The sequence below is a fragment of the Hevea brasiliensis genome, chromosome 12, assembly GCF_030052815.1.
Source record: "Hevea brasiliensis isolate MT/VB/25A 57/8 chromosome 12, ASM3005281v1, whole genome shotgun sequence".
Taxonomy (NCBI): domain Eukaryota; kingdom Viridiplantae; phylum Streptophyta; class Magnoliopsida; order Malpighiales; family Euphorbiaceae; genus Hevea; species Hevea brasiliensis.
In genome coordinates this window covers 2,826,506-2,850,008 of record NC_079504.1, presented here as the reverse complement: position 1 = coordinate 2,850,008, position 23,503 = coordinate 2,826,506, and the positions used below count along the sequence as shown (strand labels likewise).

General features: G+C 39.4%; 2 protein-coding genes across 10 annotated transcripts in view; one reads left to right on the top strand and one right to left on the bottom strand.

Moving 5' to 3' along the window:
• The first annotated feature begins 1,119 nt into the window (after nt 1-1,119).
• On the top strand, nt 1,120-4,034 carry LOC110655640 (uncharacterized). Of its 4 annotated transcripts, XM_021812054.2 has the most exons (8): nt 1,120-1,340; nt 1,450-1,482; nt 1,649-1,775; nt 1,977-2,070; nt 2,193-2,369; nt 2,488-2,586; nt 2,675-2,920; nt 3,506-4,034. In XM_021812054.2, exons 4-8 carry the CDS (start codon nt 2,005-2,007, stop codon nt 3,803-3,805), a joined length of 888 nt encoding a protein of 295 aa, XP_021667746.2. In that variant the 5' UTR covers nt 1,120-1,340; nt 1,450-1,482; nt 1,649-1,775; nt 1,977-2,004; the 3' UTR covers nt 3,806-4,034. The 4 variants fall into 4 exon arrangements, with proteins under 4 accessions (XP_021667746.2, XP_021667765.2, XP_021667737.2 ...); XM_021812073.2 differs by lacking the exon at nt 1,649-1,775; XM_021812045.2 differs by having other exon boundaries at nt 1,120-1,482.
• Nucleotides 4,035-4,228: 194 nt separating this feature from the next.
• LOC110655609 (uncharacterized protein At1g01500) overlaps nt 4,229-23,503 on the bottom strand; it is a 40,347-nt gene continuing 21,072 nt past the window's right edge. The window contains exons 2-5 of one of the 6 annotated variants that reach the window (XR_009141882.1): nt 8,318-8,426; nt 6,903-7,662; nt 4,436-4,725; nt 4,229-4,348 (exon numbers count right to left, since the gene is read on the bottom strand). Coding sequence is in view for 5 of the 6 variants with exons in the window: in XM_021811999.2 (XP_021667691.2) it covers nt 4,495-4,725; nt 6,903-7,604 (933 nt within the window). In the remaining variant the exon portion in view is untranslated. The other 5 variants (XM_021811999.2, XM_021812013.2, XM_021812022.2 and 2 more) reach the window with 5 other exon arrangements.

The following is a 23,503-nucleotide window of genomic DNA, read 5'->3' as shown; positions in this document are numbered from 1 at the left end:
ATGAAGATCCTTTCCAGAACGTCTAAGAGTAAGCCAAGGGTAGGAAAAGATCAATAGAAAAATGTCCAAAGCATGGAGTTGTTGTTGACTTTTATTGGGTATGGTTGGTATTGGTTGCCACTCGCTCTTCCCACTTGTCACCATCTTTCTCTCACTCAACAGGATGACATTACAATAGAAAATTACAGAATTAAGACAAAAAAACATGTGTTTCCACCATTAGTGGATCGCCAGATAAACTATTTGGTACATACTCTTATGCCAAGTTAGCATGTTAATTCAATACATGAATACATGACAAGGCAATCATTTTTAAATGTTAAAATGCTAATAACATGTTGATTTTATATATTTAAAACATGCTATTATCTTCTAATGTAACATTTCATTATTCAATCTAATATATATATATATATATATATATATATATATATATATATATAAACTAAAAACTCAAAATGATTAACAAAAACTTGGTGCTTGTATTAATAATTAATTGGCATATAAAATAGTTAAAAAATAATAATTTTTATTTAAAAATATAAAATATTTAAAATTTATAAATTTTAAGATATTTAAAATTTTATTTTAGTTCATCTTTTTTATAAATTTAATTATTTATATTAGATAATGATTAATTTAATAATCAAACTCCAATTAAGAAGAGATAAGGTAATGACAGAATCAAGGAAGAAAAAAAAGGAGAGAATAATTTTTTTTATTGAAAAATAATTATTTAGTAAGAATAAAAATGAGTAAGATACTTTTAAGTATTTTATTTTAGCAATTCTAATATAATAAATTTGAATAATGTATTATCGATTTTAGATGAATTTAAATTTGATAGTTAGTATATATATATATATATATATAATTTTATTTATAAATTTTAAAAAATTTTGTTTTTAAAAATAAAATTTAAATAATTTTATAAAATTGATAAATTTTAAAATATAAATTAATAAAATTTATTTTATAGAAAATATAATTAAATATATAAAAAATTAAATAAATTTAAATAATATGTGAGTAATAATAACGATAATTATGAATAACAAAATATTTAATTGAATATTAAACTAAATTTTATTAATAATAATAATAATAAACGAATTGTATCCTTGTCTTTTGTATTTGATAGCCAAGTAAATCCATCGGCGGAGGCTTTCTACTTTCTAGAATGCACGTGTCACTGGTTTCTCCCCCATGTTTCTTTTACACAGTGAAGAAAAAGAAGAAAAGGACGACGACCAAGTGGTGTTACAATAGGACACTGAAGCATTAGCCCTTAAGTAACAGCAAGCCGAGGCATTGTGAAGCAGAGCCCATCTCTGATCCCTGTACGTCTTGCTGTATTGTAGAAACTAGAAACCCATGGCATTTTCGTGAAGAAATAAAGACACCCCAAAAAGATATTAATACTATATCTCTCTTCCTTTTCTTTTGCAGACGAGGAGGAGATTTGTTACACTTCCTTTCTTGGTATGTTTCGCTTCCAAATAGCTGAGATTCTCTGGAATTTTGGGTTCTTTTGGCTTCAAATGATTTTTTACTTGTTTTTCTGTATGTGTTTTGGTTCACTAGTATATAAAAGCGTGCGACATGGCGAATATATATCTAAAAAATTTTGATTTGGAATTTGGAATAGGAATGCTTTGGAACGGAGAAAGAGCTTAGTACTGTTTCATGTCTTTTTGGCTTCTGAATTGCCGCAATATTTTAGCTCCTTGGGTTTTCAAGGGGAAGAGATCCACAAAATAGGCTGATTTTCTTAGGTATTTGCTTTAATGAACGCAATTCTAGTCGTTGGGTGGTAGCTTAGTCATGCTAATTGTGTTGATTTCGCGTGCGGTTCACGTCGTGGCTTTGATTCTTTATCATTATTATTATTGTTGATCTTCATAGGACATGGGATGTGGATATGAAAGTAACAATAAATGATTTCCATATGCAATTTGAATTGTATTTGCGTTTAGGCTAAACTGGATTATAGTATAGACCGCCATGTTTCACCGTGGGGGCAATTCCAATGAGGATCAGGGGGATGATTCACTGCAACAAGAGTCTAAGGTAATAAGCTTGAAGTATCATTATTTAGTTGATGATGAACTTAACATTTGTGTTGCAACAGCAACACTTTATATTGGCAGTATAAATGTTTAAAGGAGTGCTACATTTCACTATTAATTCAGGTCAATGAGCTTAGGAATGCCATTGGACCCATAACAGGACGCAGTTTGCAATGTTGCACTGATGCATGTTTAAGAAGATATCTGGAAGCTCGGAGCTGGAATTTAGACAAAGCAAAGAAAATGCTGGAAGAGACGCTTAAATGGAGATCGACTTATAAGCCTGAAGAGATTCGCTGGGTACGTTTGGTTGTTTTCCTTCACGTTGATAATTGTAAAAGCTTTGTAATATTCATTTTGTTCTTTGAACTTGGATTATAAAAGGATTTCCCTGACCATGAAACTGTTTTCATCTCAGCATGAGGTTGCTATTGAAGGTGAGACTGGTAAAGTATACAGAGCAAATTTTCATGACAGACGAGGAAGGACTGTACTTATACTGAGGCCAGGAAAGCAGGTAGCTTATTTGGATAATCATAATTCATCTGAGCAAAGTCCTTAAGCTTTCTGCAATTGGAAAATTAACACTATCGCAATTGCTGCAGAATACAAAATCAATAAACAATCAGCTCCGACATTTGGTGTATCTCATAGAGAATGCCATACTTAACCTTCCAGAGGGCCAAGAACAAATGGCATGGTTGATAGACTTCAATGGGTGGTCGATAAGCAATAGCGTCCCTGTCAAAGCAGCTCGTGATACTATTAATATATTACAGAATCATTATCCTGAGAGGCTAGCCATAGCATTTCTGTACAATCCCCCACGGATTTTTGAAGCATTTTGGAAGGTTTGAGCTCTCCTTCCTTTTACTGCATTCTGGTTTTGATAATGAATGTTAGAAATCCTTGGGCTTGAAACCACCAATCATGCTGATAATTGGATATAAAATTGATAGTTGCTATGATTTTTGGTGATTTATGTGCCAGCTTAAATCCAAGATGCTTCCTTGTCTTTGGTTTTTAAAAGCTAGAAATCACCATGTTGATCTTGTATTCTATTCTATGGCTTTCCGATTACAGTAGTTTCTTGCTTTTATGTTTTCCTCAGAAATCTGTGATAATTAACAGGTAAACTAATTAGATGATTTAAATTATTATTACAAGGGTTAGTACATGTATTTTCCAATTAAAATACATAATGAATAACCCAGAACCTACATGGATCAATATGGCCTGCAAAATTCTTTAGTGATAGCCAAAAACAGAAACTGATATCTTACCAGTACTTTCCCCATCCTCTGTCTTTATCTCCTTTCTTTGGTGAGGATGGGACAGGTGACACTTCTAATGTTTAATCATTTGAATTCGTTGTATTTAGAACATGAAGTGACTGTACAGGATTGACATAATAAGTTCTGTATTAATGTATGCAGATTGTCAAGTATTTCTTGGATGCCAAAACATTCAAAAAGGTGAAGTTCGTGTATCCTAAGAATGTTGATAGTGTAGAATTAATGAGGTCATATTTCGATGATGAAAATCTTCCAACTGAGTTTGGGGGAAAAGCCATATTGGAGTATGACCATGAAGAGTTCTCAAGATTAATGGTTCAAGATGACGTCAAGTCTGCCTCGTTCTGGGGATTTGACAATAAGCATCAAGAAGCTACAAATGGGCATCATGATGCTGAGGTGGCTCCAGAGCCAATCGGCCTAGTTCCCCCAGCTATCTAGCTTCCCACCTTTGGTGTGTTAGTGTAACGGAACTATGGAAGTATAGATCCACCATTGTATGTAAGCTCTTAAACGTAAACCAGCTGGTGGATGGGTCATTATCTTTATCTTTGCTAACAAAAGCTGTCAGCATTAGCAATGTTTATGGGCTTCTAGGTTCGAGCTAGAATAATAGAAATGTAACCATCTTATGTTACTTAAGGTCAAGAGGAGCCCTATTTTTTTTCTCCTTGTACTGTTTCTAATCCTTTTATAATTATCCATCCCCAGCAACCCAGGAATTCAGTATAATTAGTTTACATCACTTAAAACCAAGAAAAGGATGCCACCTAATCATTTCTCTTCTCAACTTACATTATCAGAATGATCAATGGGCTGTTCAAGTACTAAATTTGAGATGAGGAGAACATATGCTGCCCTGGCTTCTCAAAAACAGATTTTATTTACAGGGAAAAACAAGCCATTCTAACTTTATACGTATAAACATTGACATCAATGTTAGGGACTTTGATAGCTTCCTACTAGTAGCATCTGTGTCATACCCTTGTACATAAACACCACGTTTCATTAGAGGCTCTGAGGAGAAACACAAGAAACAAATGAAAGTAGGTCACTAAACAGAGAACTCACCGAGTCAAAAGTCTTGCAGTTGAAGGTAACTAGGTATTTAGCAGCTCAGAAAAGAGGAATCACACGAGCCCTCTCTTAAAGTTTCGAGTGGTTGCTTGGTATGTACGAACTAGCAAACCAACTCCTATACCAATTCCAAGACAAATACCAAGCCCAATTCCTACGCCAACCCTTACTCCAGCATTGAACCATGATAGTTCACCATCTTCACCCTCCATATATTTACTCCTCCTGTACATGTTACCATTATCTTCTTCATTTTCTAGTTTGTAACTTCTGTACTCTGCTATCTGCAAGTCAAAATTACAAAAATGACTGGTGACACACAGACCATAGCCTTGCATTATGAAAAATCTATAATACTACCAATAGAAGGAAAAGGGGGGAAAAACAAAAGCAGAAAAGGTAAAGGGATACAGTTTAGTTTAGCAAATGGAAAGTATAAAGCTAGAATTAAGAGTTGTTGAAGATTTTAGTGAATTAAACTTGTTCATGTCTAATGCTACGGGCAATTCTCGATCCTTATTGCAGCAATAAATGATGAACCCCTAGAGAACCACCAATAATCAGAATTTGAATGGTCGAAAGTTCCCATCCAGCAAGATTTAGCATTTCTCTTAAGAGTTCTATATCATATAAATTACGCTCTATTTAAGAGAACTAGTCTTATCTTAGGGGGAAAAAAATAAAAAATAAAAAATTGATGGCTAATAATCATGATAATGATGATGTGGTGGGAAAGTCTAACCGACAATAAGACTCCACTAAGGTCCGGTTCCAACGCTAGAGGGACCAAAACTGGAGAGATTCTTTTGATTTTGATTTCGATTCAATTTGATCAAATTTAATGATTAAAATTATATAAAAAAAATATTTAAAAAAAAAAAAATTTTGACTCTAAATCAAACTGATCAATTTTAGTCTGTTCTAATTTTGATTGAACTGTGGCCACTTCTACCTACAACCCCGCCAACAAAAGAAAATATAGACGAGCATCCAAAACATAACATGATAGGTGGCATAAAAAATCAGCAAAAAGAGGGGATCGGTCCTTTTACATTGCATAAATTGTGAACATTCAAATTGCATAAAATCTTCAAAGAAATTATGCATTGATAACTGAATGACCACTGCATGTTTGGCCAGGCTGATAACTGAAGGACCCACTATAGGCAGTGCAAAGTCCAGACTGACATGTTTGGCCAACCTGGTCTCAGATTTCTCTTGCACAATTTCACAGGTAAAACCCCGCTAAAAATCAATTGACTCATTATCACTTGCAGATAAACCTGTTTCACAGTGAACTCTACCAAGTATTAACAACCAACCTACAAGCTCAAGACAGATGTCGCCGCCCAAATTTGGCCCTAGGAGATGGTGGACCCACAAGTGGACACCAACCTCCAAAAGACACCCATCCCATCAGGATCTGCCAGAGGAAGGATATGGAAAAACAATACAAAAGAAAATGAAAAAAGGGCAAATTGAGCACAACATCATCACTTGAAAATTGTGACTGATAATACCCCATGTCACATCTAAGATAAGATTCCTTTTACCATCCCAAGCACGGGATGTCCGACAAGTGCGGGAACATTTATAAGAAGAAACATACGAAAGAAAAAGGCAAATCCTAATAGGTGGGGCTGGGTATATCTGTGGGCCCAATAATTTAATGAACTCTTTGAGTTAGTGTACGTATTCATTAAGGCTAAGCTTTCCAACCCCTACATCAATTATCACCTGTGTATAAATTCATAAATGTTATTAAGATTTTGTTCAGTAAGTAATTACTTGAATGTAAATATTAAAATAATAAGTTTTATGTTTTTGTATGTATGCATTACACAAAAGAAAAAAAAAAAAGATGAAACCGATAAATTATTTTTGAGCAATCGATTTAATAAAATATTATTAAAATGAATTCATATAATATATAGTTAAATCTAAAATGAGTTTATACTTAAATATATTTTATGATAATATTTTTCACAATTATTTTTTAAACAATTAGACTTTAAATATTTTATAGTATTATTATATTTTAAAATAGAAATTATAAAAAAATATATTTTATATAAATTATTAATTAAAAATATAAAAATAAATGAGTTTGGATAATATTCTAGCAAAGCTAATCATGTTTGAAAATGTAATAGTAGCTTATAATAAATTTTAATCAAATTAAAGTAGTATAATTTTCACAATATTTTACCATTGTCATCCTAATTTCAAGACAAGAAGCACATTTGAAACTATACCAAAAAAGGGAATTCAATACAGCCCTCCCAAATAAAAATGTCTGCATGAAGTCAGTTCTAAATATCATCACATCAATTACTAATCAACTTCAAAGATTATACGCATCAAAGCATGAAATTAAACAATACATGGAAAAAAATAAAAATCCAAAGAAAAAGTTATCACGACATTGACATTTTAATATCAAAATTCTCAAAGTGTATACCTGCATTTCATGTTTGGATGAAACATTTTTTGGGGATTCAGTCGTCTCATTCTCTGGAATTGAATCCAGCATGCCCTTCCTAATATGCTTCTTGCAATGACTAAGCTGCAAAGTCTTGGTTAATATGATGGGTGTTCCAGAGAAGCACCCTGTAACATAAACCTCAATGGTTGGTAAGTCAGTACTAGTAATTTGTTTCCCCTTCAAGAAGCCAGAACCAGCTGCAATCTCTGGTTCACAATTCATTCTCCACCGCTTCACTTTGCTTTTTGATTCCCCAACAAAACCATTACTGTTAGACATCTCCAGAACCCCAGATAGAATTAGATCCTCTTTGTGGAAAACCTCAAATTTCAGACTACTTGTGATTCTAATGCTATCTGTGCTAACAAATGTAGCTTCTTCAGATTTCTTATCCACTCGATCCCTTCTGAGAAGGGAAGAGACACCATCAGAGTACATGCTGCTTCTAACACCATTGACTTCCAAAAGGGTGTCTGGCCTGAGAGGGATATGGTTGAGAGTAAGAAATTCTGGGGTCGAAGCATCGACCTGGAAATTACTAATCCTGACATAAAAGACTCTCAAATCAAACCAAGGCGATGAAAATTTGGTGCAGGTTTGGAATGGAGAAAGTCTAATGATCTGAAGATTGGAATTTGCAGCTTCACCAATGCAGGATGTTTCGTTAGCACCCTCCATGACAAGCCACGGAGCTTAATCCTCACTGAAAAATTGAATTGGAACGGATTGATTACATCTAGATAACCAAAAAAAAAAAAAAAAAAAAAAAAGGAAAACCCAGAAAGCAGAATGGTCAGAATTATATCCATGCATATAGAAAAGGAAGACCTAATATTTAGGAAACAGAAAACCTTGAAATAAGGAAAAGAGAGAAGAAAAAATCACATGAGAATTAATGAAACTGTTCTAACTGACCAACTGAGAGATCATGAAAAAGTATACAAGGAACCAAAACCCAAAAGAAAAATTCAGACTTCAGAGATATAACACTAAAAAGAAGGAATAAACAGAGACCCACAAAAAATAGAAAAGAAAAGATGGAGATTAGTTATAACGCAAAGCCATATTGAAATAGGAAAATTGATTTGCTCAAAATTAGGAAGAAAAAACTTTATATACAGAGCTGCGTCGGAGTTAATCAGAGCAGTGGCAAAAACAGAGGATCAAAATCATTCTGAAAGTGAAACAGAGGAACCTACCAGTAGCAAGCAACAGAGGAAGCAACGACAATCCAAAACCAAATTCACTTCATTTTTTTTTCTTTTTATTCCAATTATGCAAAATATTCAATTGAACAACGTGTTAACTAATTTAAAAGAAGAATACCCAACAAAACTGCCGGCCATTAGCTAGAAGTAATACAGAGCAAACAAGAAAAGAAAAGAAGTTACCAAGAAAATGTTCGACCCATGGTTTGAAAGTGAGAGCAATCCACTAAGGAATTTATACGGCTCTAGGACCCAGCCGACTTCTCAAATCGCCTTCAAGCCGTAGCCAGCACTGCAGGAGTAAAGCTTTTATTACTTAACCACGCAAATTCGTGGCATTAAAACATTAAGAGGCTTTGGTGTAGCATGGGAGAGGGAGACTGGTGACCTTTTATGGTCTCTCTGTTCTTATACATGCATACAACCCATAAATATTCGAAATTCTTTCATGCATATAAATTTAAAACACTCTATATATATACATATACACTTGGAATTTATTTATTTTTAATTAAATTAAATTCAACCATAGAAAATATTTCAAATGAAATTATATTTATTTCTTAAATTTATAATATTTTTTTTGAATATTATTATTAAAAAGATATTTTATTTAGTATCAATTTAATTTAATTTTGAAAACTAATTTTAAATTTTTAGCTATATCACATCAATAATTTAAATTATACCTGTATCACTAAAAAATTAAACAAAAATTAGTGGTAATGGGCTGTAAGAGACCGGAGCTTCTGTGGGTTGGTGCAAGTCTGCTTCAACTTGGGCTAATTGCTTTTTCAGCCTTCTCTATCAAGCTGGGTAATTCTGCCTTGTAAGTCTTTATACATGTTTTGAGCAAAAGCAGTGAAGGAGTCAATCTTTTGATCAACATGCTGAGTCCTGGTGAGGACTTGATCAATCTTAGAATCAATGCGCTGTAGCACCTTATTCTAGACAACAGCATTCTTGGTTTGCCAGTTCAAAACTTCTTCAGCTTGAGTGATCGGGGTTATCTGACCTTCACTATCAACCTTAGTTGAGTGAGTGAAAGGTCTGGTGGAGATTTTGGTCTGGTGCATGCATTGTGCTAATGGAGGAAAGTGCGCTTCATAAGAGCGGTGAGAACATCATGCGAGGGTTGTACTAGAGGAAGTGCGGGAGGAGGGGAAAGCGGCTTGAGAGGGGGTAGTTTCTTTCCTTCCTTTCTGATGATCTCAAGGGCAAGCTCATAGATGGGAAAAGGCTTCTTCTGCTTGGTTTCTTCATGGATACCAATCCATGGGCTATTATCTGGATAGTCTCTTCTGAGAACTTGTTGAGGCTTGCAAGAGGCTCTCCTGGTTTGTTTGGTGAGCTTCCTCCAATTTTTATCAGACAGAGGATAGTCATATTCATTTTCCCAGTAGTTATCACAACAATCACAAACTTCATCGCATGCTCCAAAGCCTGGGAGATCCCAGGGACAGTGACCATCTATTTTCTGAGGATAGATGTAATGGTTGTCAGGTGTTACTGCTCCAATGGGATAGTCTTCTTGCTCCTTTTCTAATGGCTGGACCATCATGGTCTGGAATACAGGTAAGGATCCTGTAGAATGCCGTGGTGGCTGGAAGGAAGTTTATCTTGTCTGCATCGAGATTCCTTTTGAAAGATGATTCTGTGATCTGGATTGGTTGAGATGATGAATGGAGCCTTTCATAATTGGTTAACCAATCCTTTGGGATGAGCTGTTCAAGCTCATTTCTAGGCAGTTGCCCAGGTATCTGAACAATTGTTGGGGTGGTCTCAGTGTCCGCTAGCACAAGTAAAGCGTCATTTGATACAGATGGCTGAGATAAGTCTACTGCATGATCTTGCAGCCTGTAGATAATCTGGTAGTGTAACGTAGCCATCATGGAGGATGTGACTTGAGCTGCACCTGTGAGTTGGATTTAGACTTTCAAAGCAGTGCTGAGATGTGGATCTCTAAGGGAGAGATTGTAGTTTGGAAAAAATGTCAATACCACACTTCCAGCATGTAAAGTGGTAAGACATGTCCCTATCACTGCATGTTCATACTGTAAGAACCTTGTATCAAGGAGTGATACTCTTCTTGCATCCTTTGGAAGTCCTCGTCGTCCATGTAGGCGAGGATAAGTCGGACGACTCAAAGTGGTGGTGAGAAAACCCTTCTTGTCTCCATCTAGGAATGAGTGAGGAGGGATTTCTAAAGTCACGCATCTTGTTCGTGAGATGAACTCTGGAGAGCATTGATCCATTACGAGGCTGAACATATTCTTTTGACATAGATCTTCTGGAAGAAATCAAGGATCTGATAGATCTGGTAAGAGATCCAGATCGTCTGTAGATATTATAAGGACTGAGAAGAGGTAAGAATGACTCTCTAACCTGAGCATCTTCAGGTAGAGTAGATATTTCTACAAGATTATCAATTCTGGAGGATAGTGTTCTTCGAAGTGGTGAAGAGAAAGAAAGAGAAGAGGTGAGATTAACAATCTCAGAAGGAGAAGGGGTCTGAAGATGAGTTTCAGCATTAGGGTTGGGTGTTTGACAAGCCATATTTGGTACGTGGCGTTGTGGCTAGAGATCGCTCTACCTTCTAGGAAGAAATCAAGCAGTTACTAGTTTCCAGCCGATATACCAAGGTAAGAGAAGATGGCAGAAAACAGTGATGCAATGGTTAAGAGAAATACCAGAGTTTGAAAGTTTCTCCCCTACTCACCAATGAAATATGTATAATACAGATATAATCAGGCTCTGATACCAAGATAAGCCGGGAGCCCTTACCACACATATAATGAACTCATGCTATGCCCTTCCCTCTCCATAGGTACTCTCTGGCTGTGCCCTTGTGTTCATTATACATGTGATAACGAGACCGTTGCACCTTAATGTCAAAACAAAGATATTTCTGATACACAGGATCCTCTTAGAGAGGCAAGTGTAGAGCATACGTATCTCTGATTATAGGAGTATGATACATGTTCAAAGGTTTTTGGAGAGAAAGAGAAGAGTTTAGAAAGCCATAGAAGAGAACTTCAGAGAATATTATTGAAAGCGGAAAATAAGTTTGATTACAACTGAAGAGAGCACTCCTTATATAGACTTGGAGGCTCTTGGCATTACAGGCAACCGGTTAGAAACTGGCTACCGACACGCTTAAAGTAGATAATGAAAAGTAAAATAAAGACGGATACATTATTACATTATTGACCGAAAAACTTTAACTTTTATTATGGAGTGGTGGACAGATTGAGAGTGTCAAAATCAGAGTCATCAGAGTCGATTCCAAAAAAGTCCTTTGGCCATTGTCGGTGTACAGGAGATGGTGGGTCAGCACTTTGAATGGCATCCCGTGACTCTGTGTCCATTAGATCCTGGGAATCTTGCCACATGGGATGGGTCCAGTCAATAGGCTCATCAGTGAGAGACTGGATGGGACCAAGTGATGTACAATTCACATGGGGAGGCACCAGGCAATAATAGCTGTTGATTGCACAGAGGTATTCAGCTAGTTGTTTTCTCAAGGGTCCCATGGCATCCTTGTCAATAATTGATCCTACGTAAGTCCTCCACTCGTATTCAGTAGTCTGGGTCCAGAGGAGTCCATCGGGCCTCCTAGAGAAAGGCCTGTGAAAAATGAACATGGTTCTGATGTTGGGCTGAGTACTGATGGGCCTGTCCTCTATTCCATGGGTGTCTATGATGTGCTTCAGACTGTAGCGCCATGCTGAAATGGGCTTGAACCATTCCAGAAACCTAGACAGGAGGGTCCTGTTGGTGTTGTTCATAACATACTGGTACAGGGCCATGAGTGGGAATTCTATTCCTGTGGAATAGAGAGTAACTATGCACCAGAGGAGCCATAGTTCTTCCAGGATGAGTTCTCTGTCAGGGTGGATACTAAAACAGGTGAGGAAAGGGTTGTCAGGAATAAAGATAGACGAGGATGGGAGTAATCCTCTTAAGGTGTTTCTTGCACTCAGGTAGTGAAACAGATGATCCCTTGCGAACTTAGCCATTTGTATGATAGGCTAGTCTGGTGAGCATCCGGGAGGGAAACTGTCTGGAGTAGGAACTAGGAAATTGTGCATTGGAGAAGGAGTATGTGGGGAGGATGAAGATGATGCCATAAGGATCAAAGGGAGTGTAGAGAAAGATTGGATCAGGTGGAGGTTTTTGGGCCTGGATAGGAGGTCAGGAACCAAATTATGCTTCCCTTTGATATGCTGGACTGTGAATTTATACTTGGCGAACCAGTCTTTAAGCCTCAGTAATTGTGGTTCAGGAAGAGACTTATTTTTGAAGTCTAGAACCTTTGGGAAGGATGAGCTGTCCATGACCACAGTGAAGTGGTGGCCAATCAGATGAAATTCGAATTTCTTTATTCCATTTTTGACAGCTAATATCTCTTTATAGACCGAATGATAATGTTTCTGAGGCTCTGAGAATTCTCCACTAGCATGTCCGCAGATATGCTTTTCTCCTTGTATTTCTTTGAAGAGGACTGCACCCCAGTGGGTGTCACTGGCATCAGTTTGAAGGATGCGGTGTCCAATGCTGGGAATCTTTAGTGGTGGCGGGTTCAGAGCCACTTCTTTTAATGCTTTGACTGCACATGTCTGTTCATGCTTCCATGGTGGGGCATCCTTCTTAAGCATTTTTGACAGCTGGCAAGTGTGGGCAGCCACATGCGGGATAAACTTCCTGATGTAATTGATAATACCAAGGACCTGCTGTATTTGTTTTACTGTTAAGTCCTTATCAGGGAACTTCAGTAATTCTTCTGCAATGTGAGGTCCCAGTTGGTATTTTCCATCCTTGAATTTCATTCCAAGGAAGTCGATATCAGTTTGGGCCAGTGAACTCTTCTTTTCTAATAGCATAATTCCATAGAAATCTACCAATTGTTGAAATGTAGAGAGGGGTGTCCTATGGGCTGTAACATCTTTGGAGAAGAGAAGGATATCGTCTATATAAATAAGAGCACTATGAAGTATAGGCTCAAATATCCTTGTCCTAGCCTTTTGGAAAACTGATGGGGCTGTCTTAAGGCCGAATGGAAGGACTGTCCATTGGTATTGGGCCGTAGGGATGCAGAAAGCAGTCTTGGGCCTATCAGAGGGGTTAATACCCAATTGCCAAAATCCAGCTTTAAGATCAAACTTAGAGAAAATATGGGCTTCGTGTAGTTGAGTGAACAAGGCTTCAGGCTTTGGTAATGGGAACTTGTCATCTTTGAGGAAATGATTGAGGGGCTTGTAATCAATGACAAGTCTTTTCTTTCCTCTTAATTGTTCTGATCTTTTTTTCAACATAAAAGGCCTGGCAGGCCCATTGAGAGGAAGTGGGTTCTATGAGGCCTTGTTGGAGAAGCTATTTGCACTCTTCTTGGGCTAAAGCCAAGTCTGTAGGGTTCATCCCTGGGTGTGATGGCTTTGTTGGGTTGATATCTTCATTTAGTTTGAATGGAAGATTGACAAAGAATTCCTGATTTTTCCATAGGGGGTGGTGATGGTGAAAATGTGCATGGGAATCAGCACAGGACCTTAAGAGTAGCTCTTTGTGTTCTTGGAACTCAGCTGAGGCATCAGCCAGAGAATATAACCTTGGGACAGAAGTAAATGGCTGAAAATTTCTCTTATATTTCAATCCTGTGGGGAGGATCTTCAAATGCTTCGCCTGTTGATACAAGTCAAAGCCTATTAATAGATCCTTGTCAGGAAGATCTGACCCAATAACCCTGGTCCAGAGGATACAAGTGGGGAAGAACTGAATTCCAATTGGATGCTTGGTGATGAGGCTAGTCTTGAAAGCATTCCCATCTGCTGCCTTAAAGTATTCTTCATGAGGGATCCAATACTCTGAGGGTAAGATGGCTGGGTTCATCATGCTTTTGTGAGCCCCGGTATCTAGGAAGCCAATGACACTAATGGGCCGTTCATACTTGCTGGGGAGGATATGAATCGGGACTAAAGGAATTGGAATAGTGTCTAGGCCATAAGTGGATTGGGAGGATTGGATATGTTGGACCAGGTAAGACGGGTAATGGGCTTCAGTATCTGAACTGGATTCTTCTGAAGTGAATGAGTAATCTTCTTCTGATCCAGTGTCCACTCCAAGGGCAAAGATTGTATCTTCATCGGGTTCATCCTGTTCAGAGAATAGGGATTCAACATCATCATGCTCTAGGGAGATGTGAGAAACCTGTTGTATATGTTGTAACAGCTTAACTGCCTTATTGGGATTCTTAGGGTAGTTCTTGGCATAGTGACCTCGATTGCCACAAATATAGCACCTGTCAGACTTCTTTGTACCTGTTCTTTTCTTCCGAAAGTATCTGACCGTCCTTCTTCCCTTCTTTTGCTTGAAAGGAGGTTCGAACCCAGATGGATACTTCTTGTAATGTGCTTTCTTCTTTGGCTTGCATTCACAGTTCTTTTCCTTGTATTTAATGGCAAGGTGAGACTTCTAGCATACATTCTTTAAAGCTTTGCTGTTGTCAATGATGTCTTTGAACAGCTTCTGTTGTTCACACATTTTGTCCAGACAGGCCAGAGTCATTTGATGGATTTCTCCTATAGTAATAGCATTCATTGCTCTTCTGGTAGCAGCAATACTTCTGTGGAGTTTTGGTTGTAATGCTTCTAGTAGGGAGGCAATATAGGTATGCCTGAGGTTGACATCATTATACCCATTAAGCAGATAATAACGTTGAGTTATGCGGTCCTGATCCTCCTCCTCAGCATATGGTGTCTATACCTTCTGAACCAGAACCAGAAGAAGATTCTTCTGATGATTCGTCTGATGACAGCGACGACGGACGAATGGATATCACAACACTGCTCATGGCTGATCCTCAGCCAGCAGCCTCTCAAACAGGTCCTTCTCCAACCGCAGACTCTACCAGTGGCACTACGGGCCCTACAGGGCCTCATCAAGCCCAAGATCTCCATGTTGAAATCCCTGATGATGAACCAATTTTAGATTTTGGACTACCTGGCGCTCCACAACAGGCCAGGCCCAGTTCAGGCCCATGGTTTACCTTAGATGATATTCCCCCATCAAGATAGAGAGATCGCCTTGCAGAATTTAAAGCTTGGCTTGATGTCCAAATGCTTTGGGAAGGTGCTGACTCCCACTCTATACTTAGAGAATTCATCTCTCGAACTGTTGGCACATTGCAAGACTGGTTTTCCTCTATTGGAGAATATCAGAAAGCTCAATTTTGCCACCTGACTCCCTTACAAGCTGTCAACGCTCTCTTTGCTGAATTCCTCGGAGATGCCTCCTTATACAGCAAGCAGCTAAGACAAGAGTTCTTTGATATGCATTGCTGTTCTTTGAAAAGATCAGACATTGAAAAACACTACCAGTGCATGACTCAACGTTATTATTTGCTTAATGGGTATAATGATATCAACCTCAGGCATACCTATATTGCCTCCCTAGTAGAAGCATTACAACCAGAACTCCACAGAATTATTGCTGCTACCAGAAGAGCAATGAATGCTATCATTATAGGAGAAATCCATCAAATGACTCTGGCCTGTCTGGACAAAATGTGTGAACAACAGAAGCTGTTCAAAGACATCATTGACAACAGCAAAGCTTTAAAGAATGTATGCCAGAAGTCTCACCTTGCATTAAATGCAAGGAAAAGAACTGTGAATGCAAGCCAAAGAAGAAAGCACATTACAAGAAGTATCCATCTGGGTTCAAACCTCCTTTCAAGCAAAAGAAGGGAAGAAGGACGGTCAGATACTTTCGGAAGAAAAGAACGGGTACAAAGAAGTCTGACAGGTGCTATATTTGTGGCAATCAAGGTTACTATGCCAAGAACTGCCCTAAGAACCCCAATAAGGCAGTTAAGCTGTTACAACATATACAACAGGCTTCTCACATCTCCCTAGAGCATGATGATGTTGAATCCCTATTCTCTGAACAGGATAAACCCGATGAAGATACAGTCTTTGCCCTTGGAGTGGACACTGGATCAGAAGAAGATTACTCATTCACTTCAGAAGAATCCAGTTCAGATACTGAAGCCCATTACCCGTCTTACCTGGTCTAACTTATCCAATCCTCCCAATCCACTTATGGCCCAGACACTATTCCAATTCCTTTAGTCCTGATTCATATCCTCCCCAGCAAGTATGAACGGCCCATTAGTGTCATTGGCTTCCTAGATACCGGAGCTCACAAAAGCATGATGAACCCAGCCATCTTACCCTCAGAGTACTGGATCCCTCATGAAGAATACTTTAAGGCAGCATATGGGAATGTTTTCAAAACTAGCCTCATCACCAAGCATCCAATTGGAATTCAGTTCTTCCTGACAAGGATCTATTAATAGGCTTTGACTTGTATCAACAGGCGAAGCATTTGAAGATCCTCCCCACAGGATTGAAATATAAGAGAAATTTTCAGCCATTTACTTCTGTCCCAAGGTTATATTCTCTGGCTGATGCCTTAGCTGAGTTCCAAGAACACAAAGAGCTACTCTTAAGGTCCTGTGCTGATTCCCATGCACATTTTCGCCATCACCACCCCCTATGGAAAAATCCGAAATTCTTTGTCAATCTTTCATTCAAACTAAATGAAGATATCAACCCAACAAAGGCATCACACCCAGGGATGAACCCTACAGACTTGGCTTTAGCCCAAGAAGAGTGCAAACAGCTTCTCCAACAAGGCCTCATAGAACCCACTTCCTCTCAATGGGCCTGCCAGGCCTTTTATGTTGAAAAAAGATCAGAACAATTAAGAGGAAAGAAAAGACTTGTCATTGATTACAAGCCCCTCAATCATTTCCTCCAAGATGACAAGCTCCATTACCAAAGCCTGAAGCCTTGTTCACTCAACTACACTAAGCCCATATTTTCTCTAAGTTTGATCTCAAAGCTGTATTTTGGCAATTGGGTATTAACCTCTCTGATAGGCCCAAGATTGCTTTCTGCATCCCTACGGCCCAATACCAATGGACAGTCCTTCCATTCGGCCTTAAGACAGCCCCATCAGTTTTCCAAAAGGCCATGACAAGGATATTTGAGCCTATACTTCATAGTGCTCTTATTTATATAGATGATATCCTTTTCTTCTCCAAAGATATTACGGCCCATAGGACACCCCTCTTTACATTTTAACAATTGGTAGATTCTTATGGAATTATGCTATCAGAAAAGAAGAGTTCACTGGCCCAAACTGATATCGACTTCCTTGGAATGAAATTCAAGGATGGAAAATACCAATCGGGACCTCACATTGCAGAAGAATTACTAAAGTTCCCTGATAAGGACTTAATAGTAAAACAAATACAGCAGTTCCTTGGTATTATCAATTACATCAGGAAGTTTATCCCGCATGTGGCTGCCCACACTTGCCAGCTGTAAAAAATGCTTAAGAAGGATGCCCCACCATGGAAGCATGAACAGACATGTGCAGTCAAAGCATTAAAAGAAGTGGCTCTGAACCTGCCACCGCTAAAGATTCCCAGCATTGGACACCGCATCCTTCAAACTTATGCTAGTGACACCCACTGGGGTGCAGTCCTCATCGAAGAAATACAAGGAGAAAAGAATATCTGCGGACATGCTAGTGGAGAATTCCCAGAGCCTCAGAAACAATATCATTCGGTCTATAAAGAGATATTAGCTGTCAAAAATGGAATAAAGAAATTCAAATTTCATCTGATTGGCCACCACTTCACTGTGGTCATGGACAGCTCATCCTTCCCAAAGGTTCTAGACTTCAAAAATAAGTCTCTTCCTGAACCACAATTACTGAGGCTTAAAGACTGGTTCGCCAAGTATAAATGCACAGTCCAGCATATCAAAGGGAAGCATAATTTGGTTCCTGACCTCCTATCCAGGCCCAAAAACCTCCACCTGATCCAATCTTTCTCTACACTCCCTTTGATCCTTATGGCATCATCTTCATCCTCCCCACATACTCCTTCTCCAATGCACAATTTCCTAGTTCCTACTCCAGACAGTTTCCCTCCCGGATGCTCACAAGACCAGCCTATCACACAAATGGCTAAGTTCGCAAGGGATCATCTGTTTCACTACCTGAGTGCAAGAAACACCCTAAAAGGATTACTCCCATCCTCATCTATCTTTATTCCTGACAACCCTTTCCTCACCTGTTTCAGTATCCACCCTGACAGAGAACTCATCCTGGAAGAACTATGGCTCCTCTGGTGCATGGTTACTCTCTATTCCACAGGAATAGAATTCCCACTCATAGCCCTGTACCAGTATGTTATGAACAACACCAATAGGACCCTCCTGTCCAGGTTTCTGGAATGGTTCAAGCCCATTTCAACATGGCGCTACAGTCTGAAGCGCATCATAGACACCCATGGAATAGAGGACAGGCCCATCAGTACTCAGCCCAACATCAGAACCATGTTCATTTTTCACAGGCCTTTCTCTAGGAGGCCCGATGGACTCCTCTAGACCCAGAATACTGAATACGAGTGGAGGACTTACGTAGGATCAATTATTGACAAGGATGCCATGGGACCTTTGAGAAAACAACTAGCTGAATACCTCTGTGAAATCAATAGCTATTATTGCCTGGTGCCTCTCCATGTGAATTGTACATCACTTGGTCCCATCCGGTCTTTCACTGATGAGCCTATTGACTGGACCCATCCCATGTGGCAAGATTCCCAGGATCCAATGGACACAGAGTCACGGGATGCCATTCAAAGTGCTGACCCACCATCTCCTGTACATCGACAGTGGCCAAAGGACTTTTTTGGAATCGACTCTGATAACTCCAATTTTGACACCCTCAATCTGTCCACCACTCCATAATAAAAGTTAAAGTTTGTCGGTCAATAATGTAATAATGTGTCCGTCTTTATTTTACTTTTCATTATCTACTTTAAGAGTGTCGGTAGCCAGTTTCTAACCGATTGCCTGTAATGCCAAGAGCCTCCAAGTCTATATAAGGAGTGCTCTCTTCAGTTGTAATCAGACCTATTTTCCGCTTTCAATAATATTCTCTGAAGTTCTCTTCTATGGCTTTCTAAACTCTTCTCTTTCTCTCCAAAAACCTTTGAACATGTATCATACTCCTATAATCAGAGATACGTATGCTCTACACTTGCCTCTCTAAGAGGATCCTGTGTATCAGAAATATCTTTGTTTTGACATTAAGGTGCGACGGTCCCGTTATCACATGTATAATGAACAAAAGAGCACAGCCAGAGAGTACCTATGGAGAGGGAAGGGCATAGCATGAGTTCATTATATGTGTGGTAAGGGCTCCCAGCTTATCTTGGTATCAGAGCCTAATTATATCTGTATTATACATATTTCATTGGTGAGTAGGGGAGAAACTTTCAAACTCTGGTATTTCTCTTAACCATTGCATCACTGTTTTCTGCCATCTTCTCTTACCTTGCTATATCAGCTGGAAACTAGTAACTGCTTGATTCCTTCCTAGAAGGTAGAGTGATCTCTAGCCACAACGCCACGTACCAAACATGGCTTGTTAAACACCCAACCCTGTTGCTGAAACTCATCTCCCTTCTCCTTCTGAGATTGTTAATCTCACCTCTTCTCTTTCTTTCTCTTCACCACTTCGAAGAACACTATCCTCCAGAATTGATAATCTTGTAGAAATATCTACTCTACCTGAAGATGCTCAGGTTGGAGAGTCACTCTTATCTCTTCTCAGTCCTTATAATATCTACAGACGATCTGGATCTCTTACCAGATCTATCAGATCCTTGATTTCTTCCAGAAGATCTTTGTCAAAAGAATATGTTCAGGCCTCCAGAATGGATCAATGCTCTCTCCAGAGTTCATCTGCTGAACAGTACGTGACTTTAGAAATCCCTCCTCAGCTCATTCCTAGATGGAGACAAGAAGGGTTTTCTCACCTCCACTTTGGAGCTGTCTGACTTATCCTCAGTCTACATGGACGACGAGGACTTCCAGTGATAGCAAGAGTATCACTCCTTGATACAAGGTTCTTACAGTATGAACATTCAGTGATAGGGACATGTCTTACCACTTTACATGCTGGAAGTGTGGTATTGACATTTTTTCCATACTACAATCTCTCCCTTAGAGATCCACATCTCAGCACTGCTTTGAAAGTCCAAATCCAACTCACAGGTGCAGCTCAAGTCACATCCTCCATGATAGCTACATTACACCACCAGATTATCTACAGGCTGCAAGATCATACAGTAGACTTATCTCATCCATCTGTATCAAATGACGCTTTACTTGTGCTAGCGGACACTGAGACCACCCCAATAATTGTTCAGATACCTAGGCAACTGCCTAGAAATGAGCTTGAACAGCTCATCCCAAAGGATTGGTTAACCAATTATGAAGGGTTCCATTCAACATCTCAACCAATCCAGATCACAGAATCATCTTTCAAAAGGAATCCTGACGGTACAGTACAAACTTCCTTCCAGCCACCACGGCATTCTACAGGATCCTTGCCTGTATTCCAGACCATGATGGTCCAGCCATTAGAAAAGGAGCAAGAAGACTATCCCATTGGAGCAGTAACACTTGACAACCATTACATCTATCCTCAGAAAATAGATGGTCACTGTCCCTGGGATCTCTCAGGCTCTGGAGCATGCGATGAAGATTGTGATTGTTGTGATAACTACTGGGAAAATGAATATGACCATCCTCTGTCTGATAAAAATTGGAGGAAGCTCACCAAACAAACCAGGAGAGCCTCTTGCAAGCCTCAACAAGTTCTCAGAAGAGACTATCTAGTTAATAGCCCATGGATTGGTATCCATGAAGAAACCAAGTAGAAGAAGCCTCTTCCCATCTATGAGCTTGCCCTTGAGATCATCAGAAAGGAAGGAAAGAAACTACCCCCTCTCAAGCCAGTTTCTTCCCCTCCTCCTGCACTTCCTCTGGTACAACCCTACTTGATCTTCTCACCTGTCTCTTATGAAGTAGACTTTCCTCCATTAGCACAACAGACAGACTAGCAGACTAAAATCTCCACCAAACCTTTCATTCACTCAACTAAGGTTGATAGTGAAGGTCAGATAACCCCGATCACTCAAGTTGAAGAAGTTTTGAACTGGCAAACCAAGAATGCTGCTGTCCAGAATGAGGCGCTACAGCGCATTGATTCCAAGATTGATCAAGTCCTCACCAGGACTCAGCATGTTGATCAAAAGATTGACTCCTTCACTGCTTTTGCCCAAAACATGTATAAAGACTTACAAGGCAGAATTACCCAGCTTGATAGAGATCTGAAGGCTTTAATCCAACAACGGAGATTTGGTGTAGAATTTAACCAAAAGGAACAGAAAATAAGAAGGCTGAAAAAACAATTAGCCCAAGTTGAAGCAGACTTGCACAAACCCACAGAAGCTCCGGTCTCTTATAGCCCATTCAGCCCTTTCTCTGCTCAAACAACTCCTAACCCTTTTCTTCCTACTCCTGAACCTCCTTACTCTCCTTTTGGACCTTTTAACTATTCATATGAGCCATCTCCAACCACGTATCACCCATCTCCTTTGTTCAGATCTACCCCAACTCCAACACCTCTCGGCCTGAAAAGGATATCCTGCTCGGTAAGCGCACCAAATTCCTCATAAGGTCGGTCCCCCAGTACTGACCCACCACGCTACGCTTGCGCGCAGTGCTTAACATTTACAGGGCAGGCATTCGAACCCGGGACCTCAAGGGCAAACCCAGGCCGTTACGAGGCTCTGATACCACTCGGCCCGAAAAGGATATCCTGCTCGGTAAGCGCACCAAATTCCTCATAAGGTCGGTCCCCCAGTACCGACCGTTCTTGGCATAGTGACCTCAATTGCCACAAATATAGCACCTGTCAGACTTCTTTATACCCGTTCTTTTCTTCTGAAAGTATCTGATCGTCCTTCTTCCCTTCTTTTGCTTGAAAGGAGGTTTGAACCCAGATGGATACTTCTTGTAATGTGCTTTCTTCTTTGGCTTGCATTCACAGTTCTTTTCCTTGCATTTAATGGCAAGGTGAGACTTCTGGCATACATTCTTTAAAGCTTTACTGTTGTCAATGATGTCTTTGAATAGCTTCTGTTGTTCACACATTTTGTCCAGACAGGCCAGAGTCATTTGATGGATTTCTCCTATAATGATAGCATTCATTGCTCTTCTGGTAGCAGCAATACTTCTGTGGAGTTCTGGTTGTAATGCTTCTGGTAGGGAGACAATATAGGTATGCCTGAGGTTGACATCATTATACCCATTAAGTAGATAATAACATTGAGTCATGCGCTGTTAGTGTTTTTCAATGTCTGATCTTTTCAAAGAACAGCAGCGCATATCAAAGAACTCATGTCTTAGCTGCTTGCTGTATAAGGAGGCATCTCCGAGGAATTCAGCAAAGAGAGTGTTGACAGCTTGTAAGGGAGTCAGGTGGCAAAATTGAGCTTTCTGATATTCTCCAATGGAGGAAAACCAGTCTTGCAATGTGCCAACAGTTCGAGAGATGAATTCTCTGAGTATAAAGTGGGAGTCAGCACCTTCCCGAAGCATTTGGACATAAAGCCAAGCTTTAAATTCTGTAAGGTGATCTCTCCATCTTGATGGGGGAATATCATCTAAGGTAAACCATGGGCCTGAACTGGGCTTGGCCTATTGTGGAGCGCCAGGTAGTCCAAAATCTAGAATTGGTTCATCATCAGGGATTTCAACATGGGGATCTTGGGCTTGATGAGGCCCTGTAGGGCCCGTAGTGCCACTGGTAGAGTCTACGGTTGGAGAAGGACCTGTTTGAGAGGCTGCTGGCTGAGGATCAGCCATGAGCAGTGTTGTAATATCCATTCATCCGTCCTCGCTGTCATCAGACGAATCATCAGAAGAATCTTCTTCTGGTTCTGGTTCAGAAGGTATAGACACCATATGCTGAGGAGGAGGATCAGGATACATCTTATCCTTCCCTTTATCAATTTTCCTTTTCGGGGGATGGAATTCTTCCGAGGAAGATGGACTCTTTGGCTCATATCTGGTAGGTGTTGGAGTTGGGGTAGATCTGAATAAAGGAGATGGGTGATACGTGGTTGGAGATGGCTCATATGAATAGTTAAAAGGTCCAAAAGGAGAGTAAGCAGGTTCAGGAGTAGGAAGAAAAGGGTTAGGAGTTGTTTAATCAGAGAAAGGGCTGAATGGGCTGTAAAAGACCGGAACTTCTGTGGGTTTGTGCAAGTCTGCTTCAACTTGGGCTAATTGTTTTTTCAGCCTTCTTATTTCCTGTTCCTTTTGGTTAAATTCTACACCAAATCTCTGTTGTTGGATTAAAGCCTTCAGATCTCTATCAAGCTGGGTAATTATGCCTTGTAAGTCTTTATACATGTTTTGGGCAAAAGCAGTGAAGAAGTCA

Bases quoted from the DNA above. Each gene is read 5' to 3' on its own strand.
- LOC110655640 (XM_021812073.2), top strand. From the start codon at position 2,005: ATGTTTCACCGTGGGGGCAATTCCAATGAGGATCAGGGGGATGATTCA. The intron at 2,071-2,192 runs GTAATAAGCTTG...CTATTAATTCAG, and splicing joins CACTGCAACAAGAGTCTAAG to GTCAATGAGCTTAGGAATGC. The intron at 2,587-2,674 runs GTAGCTTATTTG...CAATTGCTGCAG, and splicing joins TACTGAGGCCAGGAAAGCAG to AATACAAAATCAATAAACAA.